The sequence below is a fragment of the Alternaria conjuncta genome (assembly GCF_024043145.1).
Source record: "Alternaria conjuncta strain BMP 0040 chromosome Unknown scaffold_12, whole genome shotgun sequence".
Lineage (NCBI taxonomy): Eukaryota > Fungi > Ascomycota > Dothideomycetes > Pleosporales > Pleosporaceae > Alternaria > Alternaria conjuncta.
The window spans coordinates 978,309-995,081 of NW_026250101.1; the positions used below are offsets into that span (position 1 = coordinate 978,309).

The 16,773-nt window shown below is 51.6% G+C and overlaps 6 protein-coding genes across 6 annotated transcripts; 4 read left to right on the forward strand and 2 right to left on the reverse strand.

Moving 5' to 3' along the window:
- Positions 1-2,157: 2,157 nt before the first annotated feature.
- J4E85_008285 (uncharacterized protein) lies at positions 2,158-4,553 on the forward strand (the record flags this gene model as incomplete). The annotated part of the gene is made up of 3 exons (XM_051472511.1): positions 2,158-2,614; positions 2,864-2,893; positions 3,007-4,553. 3 exons carry the CDS (start codon positions 2,158-2,160, stop codon positions 4,551-4,553), a joined length of 2,034 nt encoding a protein of 677 aa, XP_051323976.1.
- A 1,673-nt stretch (positions 4,554-6,226) lies between these two features.
- On the forward strand, positions 6,227-8,120 carry J4E85_008286 (uncharacterized protein; the record flags this gene model as incomplete). The annotated part of the gene is made up of 3 exons (XM_051472512.1): positions 6,227-6,384; positions 6,440-6,678; positions 6,736-8,120. The coding sequence occupies 3 exons, from the start codon at positions 6,227-6,229 to the stop codon at positions 8,118-8,120; spliced, it is 1,782 nt and encodes a 593-aa protein (XP_051323977.1).
- A 122-nt stretch (positions 8,121-8,242) lies between these two features.
- On the reverse strand, positions 8,243-9,397 carry J4E85_008287 (uncharacterized protein; the record flags this gene model as incomplete). Its single annotated transcript, XM_051472513.1, has 4 exons — positions 8,243-8,281; positions 8,328-8,420; positions 8,472-8,686; positions 8,740-9,397. The coding sequence occupies 4 exons, from the start codon at positions 9,395-9,397 to the stop codon at positions 8,243-8,245; spliced, it is 1,005 nt and encodes a 334-aa protein (XP_051323978.1).
- Positions 9,398-10,623: 1,226 nt separating this feature from the next.
- J4E85_008288 (uncharacterized protein) lies at positions 10,624-11,809 on the forward strand (the record flags this gene model as incomplete). Its single annotated transcript, XM_051472514.1, has 3 exons — positions 10,624-10,691; positions 10,753-11,585; positions 11,673-11,809. 3 exons carry the CDS (start codon positions 10,624-10,626, stop codon positions 11,807-11,809), a joined length of 1,038 nt encoding a protein of 345 aa, XP_051323979.1.
- Positions 11,810-11,867: 58 nt separating this feature from the next.
- Positions 11,868-13,073, reverse strand: J4E85_008289 (uncharacterized protein; the record flags this gene model as incomplete). The annotated part of the gene is made up of 1 exon (XM_051472515.1): positions 11,868-13,073. One exon carries the CDS (start codon positions 13,071-13,073, stop codon positions 11,868-11,870), a length of 1,206 nt encoding a protein of 401 aa, XP_051323980.1.
- A 460-nt stretch (positions 13,074-13,533) lies between these two features.
- J4E85_008290 (uncharacterized protein) lies at positions 13,534-14,346 on the forward strand (the record flags this gene model as incomplete). Its single annotated transcript, XM_051472516.1, has 1 exon — positions 13,534-14,346. The coding sequence occupies one exon, from the start codon at positions 13,534-13,536 to the stop codon at positions 14,344-14,346; it is 813 nt and encodes a 270-aa protein (XP_051323981.1).
- Positions 14,347-16,773: the final 2,427 nt, after the last annotated feature.

The following is a 16,773-nucleotide window of genomic DNA, read 5'->3' on the forward strand; positions in this document are numbered from 1 at the left end:
CTAAGGAACAGCTGCAGAAGAATAACGCGCCGGTTCCGCTACGCACTTCGATCATATCGCGGGCTGAGACAAGCCCCATGCCAAAGCTCACTCAGACCATACGAGCATGCTACAAGCCAACAAAGACACAGGCCCTTGCAGGATGCCGACCAGACTACTCTGATAGCTGCGATATGTCTCGAAAGCGGCGCGCAGAGCCACGAGACGAGTGCCGCCGCGTCAGCAAAGCAGTGAAGCGGTAAACTGTGGCTGCGACTTTAAAACCCCAGGACGAGCTTCAGAGGTCGTACTTATCCCACGGAAGTTGTAACATTAGAAACGATATAGCACAGTGTTGATACCGATTCCGGAACGAAGCAAGGATGCGGACTTACTGTCGCGCGCACACTCGCTGTGCGATCTCAACTACATAGCTACGTCATTCGCTATGTAGCATATGACGAAGTCTCAGCCAACACAGTAATTAGGTATCAGGCTAGCAAATCGTAGTAGTCACCTGTAACGTCTCACCGGTGTCTCTCACTTCTTGGACGCTTGTTCTTCATACCAATATAAGAGCCTCAGCCCCAGCTCCTAACGTGCATTGTCCGTAGTGAACTATTCGACCCAAAGCCAAGAACATCAGCGTTTGAGATGCCTGTTAATACGCCACTTCCCCTGCGGGAGGCATATCTTAATGACTTGATACCCGTCGCGATATGTTCCGCAGCAGATCCTTGCCACATTTGTTGGAATAGTTACACCAAAGATCACGAACCGGTTCTTCTGCGTCCTTGTGGGCACATCTTCGGTAAGCCATGCATACAGCAATGGTTCGAAGAAGGCGCAAACACATGTCCGTTCGATAGAAACAAGCTTTTCATGTCAACAACGGATGCGGAAGAGACCGAAAGCTGGTCACTTGTTCCGTTCGGCGCTTTACGAGACCAGGGCGGCAGAGATGCGCCACGAAGTGATAGAAGAGATGGAACAGCCGACAGAACGCATTCTGCACCGGAGCAGTATCTGTTCTTCGGTGGCGAGATCATTGGTATAAACAGTCGCCTAACACTCGAAGGCTGTCGTCGCGTCGTTCGCGATCTCTGGTATGTAAGCAACCATCTTTACCATCAGATTCGTAATCATGCCGATGATCACGACCCGCTATCCGTTAGCGAAGACACCCTCAGAGAGTCGATACATGATGCGTTGCCTCGCGGTATCGACGTAGATGACCACGCTTGGCCGCTACTTTTCAGCATGGCAAGAACTATGGTCACGTCGCGAGGAATGGCCTGGGAACAGGGCTCGGAGGCGAATCTGCGTAGGGAAGATATGATGGGCTGGGGAGAGGAGCTCTGGCGCGTGTGTGGGGGTTTTCAGAACCGAGATTACCTAGGTAGATAGAGATGCAGATAATGAGCTTCAGGCTGGCGAATATCCAGTGTGTTGATAGTGGCTAGTCATAGAATAGACGTCTGAGGGTTTCGCTTCTGAGGGTCTCATCTGCTCATGTGTTGAAAGTTCCAGGTTCGCGGGCACTCAGCGCGGCGGCGGGAAAGCTCGAACTAGGTAGCCAGGTACCAGCGGACCATCCCGAGATCTCTTTGCACTCAACGAAAATGCCTGAAGAGTCACATTTACAGTACACTGCATCGGGTACTGGACGTGTTGTGTCGGGTAATAAATGGCAAGTTCTTTGGCTCCCAAGGTGGTGACAGGTTTTGTGCCGTTCTGAAGTTTCCATCGAAGCTACGGAATTTCTAGAACACCACCACTGGGCACGGACTTCCACCCTCGCCGTCACCAACTCGCTCCCCACCTTTTGCTCTAAACTCTCCAGTTGCTCAAGATTCTCGAGTACTACCACCAAGTCACATACAGTAGTCGCCTGGGTCCGATCCAACGACGTCCACTTGCACTTTTCGCACTGCGCAGGCGCACACGTGGGCCCGACGCCGGCCGCTACCCGGTCAAAATCCTCACCGCTGGCTTCACTTGGGTCGCGCGACAATAGCAAGACTTGAATACTTACACCACTCGCACCTTATCTATTCAACTGTATTCACTCCACAGTCACCGTGGTCAGATAAGTCCGCAATAGCTCGGCTCCCACACACCCAACGCTGTTTCCTATCTTCCACCCAAACCAAAACAGCTTTCGTCAACACTACGACCATGGCGCCTACATACAGCATGCCATACAATCCCGCTGATTACGTCGCTTCCGAAGCACTACTTCCTGAGGAATTCTTCGGTTATGCCGACATCCCAACTCTAGTGAAGATTCACGAGGTTCTGTGCAATAGCGAAACACAGGATGACGTCGAGCTCGCTACATGGATACAGGAAAGATACCTCAGCGCCCCCAGAAACGCGTCGTTGACAGAACCGATGCGTACCGCACAGGAATTCAGCAGATTGGACAGGGCTTACCGTAGGGTGCGGTCTCTCAGTGGCAAAACCCAGGACAAATGGCCAATCCTCGACTTACATTTCAAGGAGATGTCATCAGCTATGGTTCGAAATAACGCGCGCGGTGAAGCCGCTCCCGGAGTCATGTTCCCAATTGACGGATTGCAGAAGAAAGCTTGTCTAGCTGGGCAGCCGCCCCACGGGTTTGTCACACCTGATGGTAAGTAAGCTCTCGCCCAATCCTGCCTGCAGATACTGACTTCTGCCATTACAGCCTCCGTAGGACCAGAACTCCAAGTGCCGTTTGGTACAACCAAGCCTAGCCGGTACCAACCATACGTGCAGACTTACCCACGTCCGACACAGCAGACTCCTGTACCACTTCCATCTAACGTTACTTCCAAATCGTCTGGAGAGCCGAGATTTGAGAGTCAGAACGTATCTTCCCATCGGTCTCAAAATTCTGCAGCTTCTTCACAGAGCAACCAGCAGGAGACACGTAAGTTACCACCGCCTGTTTTACCCAACCTTACTTGATTACCTCACTCCACCCCACATCTCACGGCTCACTTTCGTTTCCGCTTCCTTCATTATGCTGACAAAAAACGCTAGATCTCGCCTCAAAATCGGATAGTCATGCAATGTCTCAGACCGAGCCACCCCCATCAGGCTTGCCTAAAACCGAGGAAGCTCTTGGCCAGACCTCACCTAACGACAAGAGTGGCGCTCTTCTATCAAATCCCATAGGCGGTACCGTATCGCGCAACATCAGCTCCAACCCCAGTGAGGATTTGCAGGCAGAGTCGGAAGTACGAGATGCGGGCGCGGGTAAGGTTCGCGGCCCAAATGGACGCTACCTACCCAAGGACGATGTCGAGCCCGAGACCAAAAAAGCTAAGAAGCCGAAGAAGGCAGTCAAGCCCCGTACGGGCTTGAGAAATATGAAGAAACAGGAATCACCTGCACTAAACACAGTCGGCGAAAAAACCGAGACTGCACCAGCCCAAGATGAAGATCTGATGGCAGATGTCCAGCCGCCTTCGCCTCCAGTGTCTAGCCAGAAGGCTGAGGAGATGAATGGAGTGGAAGATGTCACATCTGTCAATCCAGCTTCTGACATCGTCGTACCATCCACGACTGATCTGGCTACATCCCCTACAGCCGTAAACGAGCAAGAGGCCGAGATGGAGGAGGAAGTAGCGTCTGGCTCGGGATCTGCCTCTGCGTATCTTCTTGCAGCTGCGGCTGATCCAGTACCGTCAAACTTGGACAAGCTACCTCCTAACTCTAGGAAGTCCATCAAAAGGAAAAGTGAGCCAACTGCCACGTCTGGAGACCGTAAGCGGGGTAAACACGGCGGGATAGTCGGCCGCCCAAGGAAGTCCGAGCAGCAAGAAAGCGACACATCAGATCAAGCGCCAGTTCAGCAAGAAGACGAGAACGTCACAAGGACAGAAGATCCACCTCAGATGGTAACGCGTCGAGCCACCCGACGCTCTGCAGCCGCAAACCTGAACGCTTCCGAAACCAACAAACCAGATGCGACGTCAACGGCAAACTCTCCTATAAAGGCACCAGTCGACCAGCCGCTCTCAACTTCGAAGAAGCCATCGAAATCCAAACGAAACCCAAGAAAATCATCCGCTCCTGACGAAGACGAGGTTATGAGTGGGACCGAAGATCGCGAAACGGCTAGTCGTGAGGAAACTCTTAAGCCTACTCCCATTGTTAGAGAAGCCAGCTCTACGCCTTCCTATGCTTTGGGAAGCGTTGCGCCCTCGCAGCTTCCGGATAATCATTTCTTGAGCATCGGTATTAGCAGAACCAGCTCCCCCGCCCTTCATCCTCAGCCGTCTTCGCACCAGCCCTATCAATCACCTTACCAGGCGGTGCCGCCAACGCCACCACCTACAGTTGTTGCAAAAAGGCCCCTCGTTAACGGTACAACATCTACTTATCCGCCAGGTCACGTGGAATATTTCGCTCGCATCACTACAAGCAACGGCAGTACAATGGACTTACCGATCGAAGAGAGCCAAATCGAGAGAAAAGAGATGGAGACGATCAAGAGATATGCCGAGTATAACGCTGTACCCAACGCGGTGCCAGTATTGTATCCTCAGTTCCGGCAGATCTGGGCTTTTGCGAAACAGGGTTGATACGGAGAAGGGACACTACGGAAGTCTTCAGGCTGTACTGAACGCAGTGATTGTACGGATAGCATAGGCTTGAAACTATTACAATAAAAATGATCATCATTGATTCTCATGATATCCAATTTTCCTCATTCCCGGACTTCAATGGTGTCTCTCCTCTCTCTTAACCACTTTCCTGCCCCTGCCATCAGCGTCTCCTCCTCTGCGGGCCCCTCCTATCGTACGGCTCAAACCTTCCATACCTTCCACCGCCGGTATAACTCCAACCACTGTCGCCACTGCCATGGAGTTGATTGTATCGTGTCTCGCCGCGACGGGCTCCGGGCTGGTGCGAATACATGCGGTCGGGGTAAAAGCCGCCACCGTTGTTTGCGTCTTGAAGCGAATTCTGGTAGGGGTAGTACGAGCGGCCGCCTGGAAACATGATGTTGAGCGGGTTTTGGCGGATATGTGTGTGGTTTTTGGTGCTTAGACGTTTAGGGCTGGCTGCGGCTGCTTTGTGTTTCAAGTGGAAGCTGAAAAGTACTAGTAATTGTTCTGTTAGATGCTGCTGTGCTTGGTATGATGGATAAGAGAAAGGAGAGGCAGAACCTCGGGGATTTATATACGAGGACTGGATTGATGAATAGTTGACTGCGACAGCCAGACATGGACTCGATGCGTATTCGGTGAGACTTGATGTCTGGTGCGTGAGTTGGCACAGATGTTGCCGAAAGTCTACAAGGCCACATATTGTATAAAGTGATCGTAGGAATTTTGGTCGCTGTCCCGATGTTATTGAATTCAGCGACATCCGTAATGCCACCTCTCTTCACCTCGCACTCCCTGACAGTGCCTCAAGCTGACACCCAGCCCCTGCCACGTCTTGTCCTGGTAGACGTATGCTTAAATATACCCCCGAGTCGTGATGCACTGTAACAGGCTTTCGTGTCGATGGGCCGTTGGTGTGGAATGATTATCGCGGCAAACTGATTCGAAGAGACGCGCCGCTATGGCAAACGGTATTTGGGTAACTGATGTGGTGCGACAGCCCCTCCAGTGTGGTCACTCTCGATAGACTCAATACTGTCCATGCGAAGCAGAGAATTGCATCGGATTCTATGCTCAATGGCCCGTTGTCGAAACGTCTCGGAGCCTCGAAATTCCTCAAGCTGGCAATTGTTCGCCGACGCGTCGCCTACGTCATCGCTGAGCGCACCACGCGTCGAATCCGTTAGCCTAGAGGCCACCAGCCACCACAATTCCCTCAGCATGTCAAACACTAGACAATGTCAATAGATTGCATGCGCGTCTTCGACATTTCCGCTCCCCAGTTGCAAATCATGATTATCGCAACAGAGTGTCTAGAAACCGAGTCCAATGACGATAATCTGCAGGTCCGAGGTCTGCAGCTCCATGCCCCCTGGTAGGGCTCTTGGGGCAGGCGGGAGACGGCAAGCGTACCGAAACGGAGGACATCCGTACGAGCATGCCAATCAACGCATCGATCGTGCGCATATTGAGCCATGCTCACGAATAGCTTCGCTTATCGTGAACTTCTGCAAGATGCTGACATGCAGCGAGAATTTTCAACGGCGTGCAACCTTAGGCTTTGTGCCACGGTCGACATCAGCCTCAAGCGACGGTGACACCTCTCCCGACCGCTCACACGTTTCCGAGCACGAACAACAGTCAAAATGAGACGTCCGGGGATCTTGTTGGCGCTTGCGCTCCTTGTCGCTGGGTCGGGCGCTGAGCCGATACCGCGGGCTGTGAAAGCACCCAGGGTTGATCTGGGCTACGCTGTCTATGAGGGGAGTTATGATGCCAATACCAGCATCAATATCTTCAAAAGGTAATTCTCCGTCTGAGATCTCCCTACTTCTCCAAGAGTTGACCTAGCGCTACAGTGTTCGATATGCAGCGCCACCACTCGGCAACCTCAGATTTGCGGCTCCTCAAGCCCCTGTGCGGAATAGAACGACAGCATCAGCTTTGAGCGATCCCCCAGCTTGTCCGCAAACTGGCGCCTCTTCACAGACACCCGCGGCTTACGGCTTCACCTCCGCGATCGGGAACGAGGATTGCTTGTTCTTGAACGTCTACGCGCCGGTTCACGCGAAGAACCTGCCTGTCTTCTTCTGGGTTCGTGAGTCACTTTCCAAGCAATACAAAAAACGTAGTGGATGTCGCTAACAGGATCAAGATGGTGGAGGGTACGGGCTATTCAGCGCCTCTGGGCTAGACCCCAGCGAATTTATGGCCACCAACAAGAATGGCTTCATTAGCGTCATAATTCAGTACCGCCTAGGCGCTTTCGGGTTTCTCTCGAGTCCAAAGGTGAAGCAGCATGGTGCGCTTAACGCTGGGCTCCTTGACATGAACTTCGCATTGAAGTGGGTACAAGCTAACATCGCCAAGTTTGGGGGCGATCCTAGCAAGGTCACTATTGCAGGCGAGAGTGCAGGAGCAGGCGCTGTTCTCTATCAATCACAAGCCTACGGTGGGCGGCAGAAAGAAGACCTCTTCCGTAATGTTATCACAGCGAGTCCATGGGTACCCTATCAGCACGATTATGACGATGAACAACCCGCAGAAGCCTATGCGGCGTTCCTTGAAGCATCCGGCTGCTCAACAACGAACGAAAGTATGGATTGCCTCCGCGCAGCGGATACCATCGTTCTCCAGAATGCCAGCGCCAGGGTTTCGGAAGCTGGCCCTTTCGGTACCTTCGCTTTCTTGCCAGTAACAGACGGTACATTTGTTCAGGACCGCCTGTCCACAACCCTTACTTCAAAGTCGCTAAAGGGAAGGCGTGTCTTATCGGGTAACATGGCAAACGAAGGCGTGCCACTTTCGCCTCCTACCGCGCGCACGCTGCAGGATTTCCGAGACTACATTGATCTGACATTTCCCGACTTCTCTACATCTGAGAAAGCCCGACTGGAACAAACATACTCATTTCCTGGGGATGACCTCGACGTGAAGCCCAATGCTACGCGCTTTGTTACATCTGGTACTGGTCTACCCACGGCACTCAACATGAGTGAATTTGGGACAGGAAATCAACAACGTCTCTTGAATGTTTTTGCAGAGTACGCCTTCGTCTGTCCCAGCTACTGGGCTGCTGGAGCTTTTACAGAGGGCTGGAAGTATCAGTTTAGTGCGCCTCCAAGTTATCATGGCTATGATCTGCAAGCGCTATGGAGCGGAACTTCAACGCCCGGCAAAAGCTTCAAGCACGCTTTCCGTAGAATTTGGGGCAATTTCATCACAAAGAACTCGCCGGTGATAAGCTTGGAAGACGCGAAGGGTGGTGTCGCAAACTCGACGATCCCGCCTGCGGTTGGGTATGGTTCGAGTGACATTTCTTGGCCAAAGTGGAACGAAAACCAGCCGGTACTACTGAATATGAACGCTACAGGCGGCATCCCTTCTTTCGTGCAAGCGACAGACGACCTTTACTACTACGTTTATAGCGATCCGGGCGTCAGCAACCAAATCAGTTTGACCGATGCAAATGCATGGGAGGGTGGAAGGGGCGGACGATGTGAGTTTTGGAAAGCTATGGCGAGCAAAGTACCATATTGACAGGTGGAGATGTGTATGGGCTTGAATGTCTGAGGAATGATGATCGTGAACTACGCTATATCGCAACTACAATCCCAGTCGCTTGTCCATCGCGGCCAAAGATATACCCAAGATTGACCCGCTTACACACCGTCGTTGAACTCGTAGTCTTTGTCCCATCGCTATGCTGGTCAACAACATGTACATTGATGTCTACATTGTACTTACAGTGTCCCATGGCTTGCTGCCATCGACAAATCTCAGATCAGTACCAACTCTAATCACGTTATTTGGATCGTGATTCAATGTGGATGCGTGTATCTGACTACTTTTAGCCAAGATATACATCAGCTCAAATTCAAGGGTACCTACCGCAAACGGGTTGTGGAGGACTACGTCGCCCGCTTCGTAGTTCGTCACCAACCAACGCCTGTCAAAGGTGTCAGAATACTCTCGTGGACCGTCAGCGAGCAGCCCCGTTGATAGCATGTTCTGGTTGAAAGCGTTCTTCGTTTCTTCGTCGCTCAATCCACTTTCCGCTGCCTTTCGGTTGAAGTCTCCCTCTACCTCACGGCCAAGCGTATGACCTACCAAACTCGTTAATATTACTCAATCATTCATCGTCGACGAGAAGACTCACCATTTTCCAAATAGATCAAGCCTCCTCCAGTCAAGCTTACATCGCCCATAGGTACCCAGGCAGTGACACTCGTCGGCTCGCCATGCCGGAGGAAGATCTGATCATAATGTACGCCGATGGCCTTGTTTCCTGGTGTATTGTTGCGCAATAAGCTTCTACGGACCCCTATAGTGTTGTCGCCCCAGTTTGTCATCCGGGCAATAAAGTCTTTCAGCGCAGGGTGCTTGCAAAACGCCTCTTTGTACCAATCTGCATAGTGCGCTTCGAGCGCCAGACTAACGAACTTCTCCGCTGTCGCTTCTCCCGGCTTTCCATTTCCAGGGGCCGCACCAGCGCCAATACCAGGGAAGTCTGCCGCGTCCTTCTCAGGATCGAATATGCCATCCACTGGCTGGGTTCCAGGTTTCAACACGCCGCTCGGTGCGAGCGACTTGAAGTACTCTTCGCGGGCTTTGAGGACATCGTTCCTTGGTAGTAACCCCTTGAGGAAGACATATCCATCTTCGTTGTAACGCCGACGCAGCTCTTCCATGGGCATTTCTGGAGACGACTCCTTCAATTTCCCGACTTGATCTGGTCGGAGCAACCCGTCGTTCACGAAGAGTTTCTTGCCATCTAAGCTCGGCACGTCTTGCTCTGGTGATAGTGCATGGGGCATAATGAAGGATGTGATGAAGTAGCAATCGGCTTCGAAATGTCTGCACAGGGAGAGACAATATCTAGATGTCCAGCGTTTTGTCAAAATCTTCCGGCAACGTAAACGTGGTGTAAACCTATCGCCACTGCCATATCTGTACACGACAGACGAGTGTGCCGGGGAGACTTACCTCTTTCGTCCCTGCCAAGATGTGGGGTAGAAAGCGGGGCTAGTCGCCGCTGTGACACGCTATCTGGATTTTCCGAAGCCGCGGACGCGATCGTCAAAGCCCGTTCTTAGTAACCGGCGAAACATGGTTGGGCACGACTCTGCTCATCTCGGCGGGCATTCCTCGTCCTGGACCCCTTTGTGCATCGTTATCGCGCGTGTCCCAGCTTCGTAAATTAGCCCGCACACGCATCCTTCGCGATTCCACGACCACGTTAAGGTTTATCGCAAATGCCATGGTACGAGACTTCGCATCCTTTGCGCATGACCTGGACATCGCTTAACCGTTCGTAGCAATCGATGCCGCACGCGTCATTATCGATGTAAGCTTTGAGCCTTGAGCTAGTGGTGCCGGCATACTGATGACGTTGCAATAGGTGATGGCAAGCAGCCGGCATGTGCAAGGTGTGCGCAGGCGAAGAAAGAATGCGTCTACGAAAGCGGTAGACGGTTCCGGCGGTCGTCAATCTCGGATTCGTTTAGTGTTGAACAACCTTGGGTGTCGTACCCTCCGCGAAGTGAGCACTTACCCGAGGCTGTTGCATCTGTCGCTGACACGAGTTGGCAGTCCAATTCTTGGACGAATCGAGCGAGATTCGCTCTCAATATGTACAGGATGGCTACTCTCCGTTCGACAGCCCTTCAGTTCATGCGCCATCACCCAGCTGCACCCCTGGAAGTGCGCCGGGTACTGCTTTGACTCCAAACTCAACCTTGTTCACCCCTACGGAAAACCTCACAGTTCTGTCTTTACTGAACTCAGAATCTCCTGTGCAACACCAAGCACCTGCGCCTCCAGCATTACACGGCCACCGAGCAAACACGAGCACGTACCAGCCACATCAGGAAGAGGGAGTTAGTACCTTTGTGTATCAACAGCCTCCCGGTGAACCTGTGCTATGGCCGTTAGAGCATGAGCAAGAGGCAATGCTGCTGCAGCACTACATCGAGAATGTCGCCTTATTCGTGAGTACCTTCATCCAGAGAAAGGGCCTTTTATTGACGAACATAAGTTCGACATGGTCGACACCAGAGATCACTTTGGGGTTCACATCGTCCAGATGGCCAAGCAGAATAGTACCCTGATGTATGTAGTGTGTCTACTGCGGATATACGTTGGCAATCGACTGACCACCAATCTCATCCAGGAACGCCATTCTTGCGCTATCTGCTCGTCAGCTTAGTCGCACCACCGATTTCGACCCTTACATCGCAGATGCCTATTATCAGCGATGCTTTGACACGCTGATTCCAGCACTGAACGACAACGTCACCATCAAAGAAGAGCCATTACTTGCTGCGACCGTCATCCTGCGACTCTTGGAAGAGATGAACATTTCAATTATCGGCTCCGATCCCCAAGGCCATCTGTTCGGCACCCAAGCTATAATTCGCGCTGCTGAACAGTCATACGCTGCAACGTCTGGCCCTGATCGGCGGCAGGCTATCTACTGGGCTGCTTTCCGTCAGGAACTGTGGATCTCACTCATGACGCAACGCGCGTTCAAGTTACACATCTTCCCCGCTGATCGCTCACTCGAGCCGGCTAATGACTCTATTTGGGCTACACGAACGATTGCTCACCTCGGCGACGTGAGCAACTTCGTCTTTGGGGAAGGTAGAAACAGCATTGCTCGCTACAACCAACTGATGGATGAGAACAGATCCTGGACACAGTGTAGGCCTGACAGCTTCGACCCATACTATTTCCGTCAAGATCGAGATGGTAGCGGGAGAAACTTCCCGGACATTCGCTTCCACCAAAAGACCCACGTTATGGGCACCCAGTATAACCTCTTAGCTCATATGCTGCTGATTGTACATGATCCGACGATTCCACAACTCGGACCAGCACACAAAGCATCACGCGCTATTGTGGATAGAACCGTGCAAGACAACGTCCGCACACTATGCGGAGTGGCCCAATCGAACTCCAAATGGTTTCCTTGCAAGTTTGTTGCCTGCTTCGCGATCGCATTAGGTAAGTTCGTTCCGATCCCATTACGCGACTATGACGAGAAGTAGTCGCGTGTAACATTTATATTGCTTCTATATCTAACATTTCCAGTCGGCGATCGCTTCACGATTCGTGAGGATCAAGAACAGCTTCGCGATCTATGGTATGCCTGTGAACGATCGCATGGCTTTCCTCCCACAGCGACCATCAACCAACTCGAAGAGTCGTGGGGTTGGCACAACTCCTGAAATACATGATGCGGCTATCTCCGATGGCTCCAGCTACCTCATCATGCCTCTGAACTCATCATAAACCCTGGTTGAATGCATTCATGCGCCTCGGGTCGAAATTACCGGGCATATAAGGACCAAATCCCATTCCTGAGTTGATCTGGTCCAGCTCATCTTCATCGAATCCCGCTCCATAGAACGGCATCGGGTTGCCATGGTCACCTCCATGTCCGGGACGAGCCGGGCCCTCCCACTTCGTGAAATGATGCTTTGGTCTGCGATGTTCCGCTGGCGGCTTCCCTTTGTCGTGCTCTTCGGCTAGATCGTAGACTCTATGCAGTCGTTTGTCGACAGGAAGTCGTTCCCTGATTCTCCCATATTCAGCCTTGATGTTCATCAACAGGGGATATATGCGCACCCGCTCTACAAAGTCTTGCTCTAGAGCTTTCTTCAGTATGCTACTGAGTTCTCTGGTATAGCTGGAGCCTGCCGGTTGTTCTTTGTCCCATCTTTGACCATGGGGGAACTCTTTGCTTCGCGGGCCTACGATTCCGGTACATGCGCAGACCATACTCAAGCCTAGTTGCCAGACATCTGAAGCGCCGCTGAAGAGTGGAAATTCTGGAGCGTCGAACCCAGGCGTCCCCCCTGGTTCCATTATAGCGCGTTCTATACTACGCTCAAGCGACAGATAGTCTTCAGTTACTGCTAATCCAAAGTCGGCAAGCTTCGCTATAACTGTATCACCTTCCATCGTCAGTAGGATGTTCGCAGGCTTGATGTCGCGATGATATATTTTACTCCAACCGGACTGGAATATCTCGTCATCGGTCATCATTGGCTGCGGGCCACGGTGACAGTACGTAAGGGCAGAAGACAGTTCAAAGAACCATCTCCATATCTTATGTTCGTTGACGTGGGCGCCCATAGCAACATTGAGCGCGACGTCTGCCAGGTTACCTACCGTACAATACTCCAGATACACAGCTCCGTCTGGTTTGCGCTTATTGAAAAAGTGGTCCACCATCTTAGTAATGTTCTCGTGGTCCTGGACCTGGTGCAAAATCTGGATTTCTTTGCGCGGTACATCGTTCTCGAACGCGTCTTTATTGAAGCGCTTCTCAATGAATACCATACCCCGAGCTTTTGGATTACTACATTGGACTTTGCTTATGCCGCCGTTCAGACCTCCGCCCATGCTACCAAGCTTCTGGATTACTGTCCATTTTTCTCTCGGTTTTGGTTGATAGGTTACGGATAGCTTCTTGCAAATTTTGGGCATCGCAGTCCCAGGATACCGCCGTTAGTGTTGAATATTTAGGAGTGTGGTTAACGTTGTGGAAGATGGCAAAATGCAGGTTCAACGGACTCATTCTCTTGTTTGAGTAGCCTGCGATCGGTCTCAGCGATTGTTTTTATCACGACATCCTTTCCATTGTTGTGTTAAAGGCGCAAAGTGCTATATCACGCTTTTGTGATGCGTAAATTGACCAGGATGCAATGCGCGTCTCGTGGTTCATACTTGTCTCGCCGATGACTCTCCATGTGACGTGGTATCTTCAAGCATAGCAAACCTTTCTGCTTCAAATAGTGAGAGGAATCACGTACTTCTAGTCACAAAGTCAGCAAGACCATCATCATCATCATCTCGTAACAACTTTACCGCAACATCTCATCGAATGTCACGGAATCTAAGATCTCGTGGGCGTGGTCGAGGGAAAGAACCCATCACAGATGACCCAATGGATCTTGATTACTCGCCAGACGATGTGGAGATGCAGGACCCGCCGCCAGAGGCTCTGTCGCGCCTCAGACCTCGAAAGCCTCCATCTTCGCAAGCTGTGACTACGGAAGAGTCGCCATTCTGGACAGACCCTTCACACAGAACGCCCTTGCCCAAAAGCTCGCCCCCTCCAGCGCCTCCAAGATTGAAGCAACCTATGACATTAAAATTTCGGAATGATCATGTTGGCCAGCCTCCCGGTTTTGTTCGTGGAACAGCTCCTCTTGTGCGCGAGACTGGCGAGGAACGCTGGAAAAATGGTGTACTAAGCGGCAGCGCACTGATCCGGATGCTGGAAGATCTATCACGCAGCACCAAACGCGAACACTGGCAGGTCTGTGCCTTGCTAGATGGCTTCGCCGCAAAGTTTGGTCGCTTCCACACCCCGGATGGTCTCATAGTGGCGGATGCATATGAGACGTACATGCTCATGCTCGCACGTAAAGTTTGGGTTGATCACACAGGCGAATTTGCTGGGGGAGATGTTCTCTGGGTACCCGGACTAGAACCTAGAGCCATCACCGATCCGGACTGGGAAGCCAGCGCAAGGCAAAATTTACCGGAGTTACCTATCAAACATTACCAGCCGCCTTGGTTGGCGGCGGAGAATCAGTACATGCACCGCGTTATGCAACGGCCACAAAAGGGGGAGATTGTCTACAAGGGCTGGGTTGATGACATGAAATGGGAAAGAGATATCCGAGAGGGTGAGAAAATTGATCAAGGCACGCCCAGCGACGACCCTGTTGTTTCCACATCAAATACAGAATGAAGGGTAGCAGGCGTCAATACTTCCAGGGGTCAGTAGCAGGCCGTTCTGTTTTGGCCAAGGCAGCAATCAGTTGAAGGTACACCAATAACGAGAATGATTTAGGTAGTCGTAGAAATGTGACTTTACAACACGTAGTCAACGGTGAATGTGAACAGCTACATCGATCAATACCTGGGTGGTCGCGCGGAAGAGACACGCGATCATGACGTCATCATTCTGGAGTTGCACTAGGCTTCTTAGGGATGAACATCAACGAAATGCTCTACACTTCTGCACAGCAGCTCAGTCCACTCCGCCTTGCACAGGTGTTGTAGTTACCGCAAGACTGGTGAGGAGATGAGAAGAAAAGTCATGCGCTCTCGCTCACAGATCTAGCGCAAGGTGTCCAGCGTGGGCACACAGCAATCTTGGGAAGGGCCGCCGAGATCCCGACCGGAAAACGAGCATCAACTCAACGCGAAAGTCAAATACTGCACCTGCAGTAGGAGTATCATCGGCTGCATGACTTCAGTCCATCGATTACGCGAAGACAGCCGTCTTCGCTGGCCTGTATGCGACCTCCAGTCAGCTGCACCTGCACCTGCATCTGCGAGCTCACCGTTCTTCCAGACCCCCCGAACCATTACCCCTCCCCATCCTCTTTGTTCTACAACGACGCATTGTGATCACCGCTGCAGCGTAAAACTATCAACTTGCTAATTCCTTCATCTCCCCCCTTATGCATCATCTGCTATTTTCAAACATTTGTTGATCGTTCCGGCCCGCGTGCATCTGACGTGCGTTTGCACAGCCTCAATTCCGGGTTGGCGGGCATAGTAAACCACGACTCTTGGTAGCGGCGACAGCGACCGTGCCTCTGTTCCGCGTAACGTTGCGCTTAGGCTTGCACATGCTCATGCAGCGGAATGGTCGTTCGGCGCAGAAGCGGGAGTGTTACCTAAAAAGGGAATGGCGAGAGAGTCGCGGTGATAGTGTGGTGCTTTGCCTACAGCAAGACATGGTGTGTAGTATTGCCACTTGGACACTCACTGGCTATACTGTACTTTTCGGTGATTAGAACCTCATTGATACATTATGCAGTCGAAAGTGCTGGGTCGAGATCTTGGCCCGCTGGGTATGCTACAGCATACAACGTGCGCATGATAAGCTTTTCCGCCCCCAAACTCCCCGCATCTACTTTGCTCTCCTTCGAGACTTACGTGCATTTTAGTGGGTCCTTAGGTACTTTTGTGTTACCATTAACGTGGTTAGTGATGTGTAGACTGGTCAGTTGACTACGCGCAGTTGTAGAAGTGTACCATACATGATCTCCACGCCTTCGTCTTCTCACAGCATGCGGAACCTAGTACTGTGGCGGTACCTAGATAAGCCCCAAAAACGTGGCATGGAAAGGGTGTGACTCAGAACTTCAATGATTGGCCAGCCTTCATAAGTACGTATTACCTACCATGTTCATGCCGCTCTCTTGTCATGCGGGATCACGACTGGTCAGGTACATCACGCAGTCAATTTTTCGATCCGCATGAGGCTGTTCGCAAGGCATATTTCCATATCTTTGTCACATCTCACATAGCTGTCCGGATCTCTACTAGATAATGTCCAATTTGCCTACAGCGAAGTGACAACGTCGAACATTTTACGCGTGAAGGGATGTGCTATGGGTGACTGCTCAATTCAATTTAGGTGTGCTAGCGCGATACCCGCCCGGAGACACCTGTCCGAAAATGTTGACCATGTTCCCTATCGTGACTATCAGCAACACCAGTATTCACTTTCGAAATTGCATCCATGCAAAATACTCTTTCGTACGCATGATATCAATCAATGTAGGGGCCGAATTCCCTTTCCGGTAAAAATCTGACCCTTAAAAGTTCTATTGGCGTAACACCAATGTAGGCAATACATATAATCGAACGATAGACCGGCCCGGGACAGGCGATGGCGGGGGCGGTGCCGCAACGCTGCATCATCCCCATGACTGCAGCAGTCATGCGTATATGGTTTACTTCGATATCAATATGTGTTGAGAAACACGGATGGATGTATTAGAATTAGGTATCATGAACGATGGACCGGAGCTGAATGCAGCCTAGATATCGCTTGGCCCATCGAAAAGCCGGCCATGCGGAGTAGTGAGTCCAGGTTTGGGTCTGAAGCCTACATCTCACATGCCTTCGCGAAGGCTGACGAGATTAACATTCGCATGCGGAAGGAACGTGGACTTTGATATTATGCAATATGTTTGGTTTGATTTGTTCGGGTGACCTCTTTCTCGATCGTCGTATTCATCTTCGCGTACCCCTCCACCTCGCTTCTAGTTCGCGAGCTCTTGCTGACGCCTCTTGTCTCTTTTTCGCTGCCATTTCCGCCTGGCTTTGTTGATAGTCCGGAAGTTCATCATCGGATCCTTGAGGATCATTCAGCCCC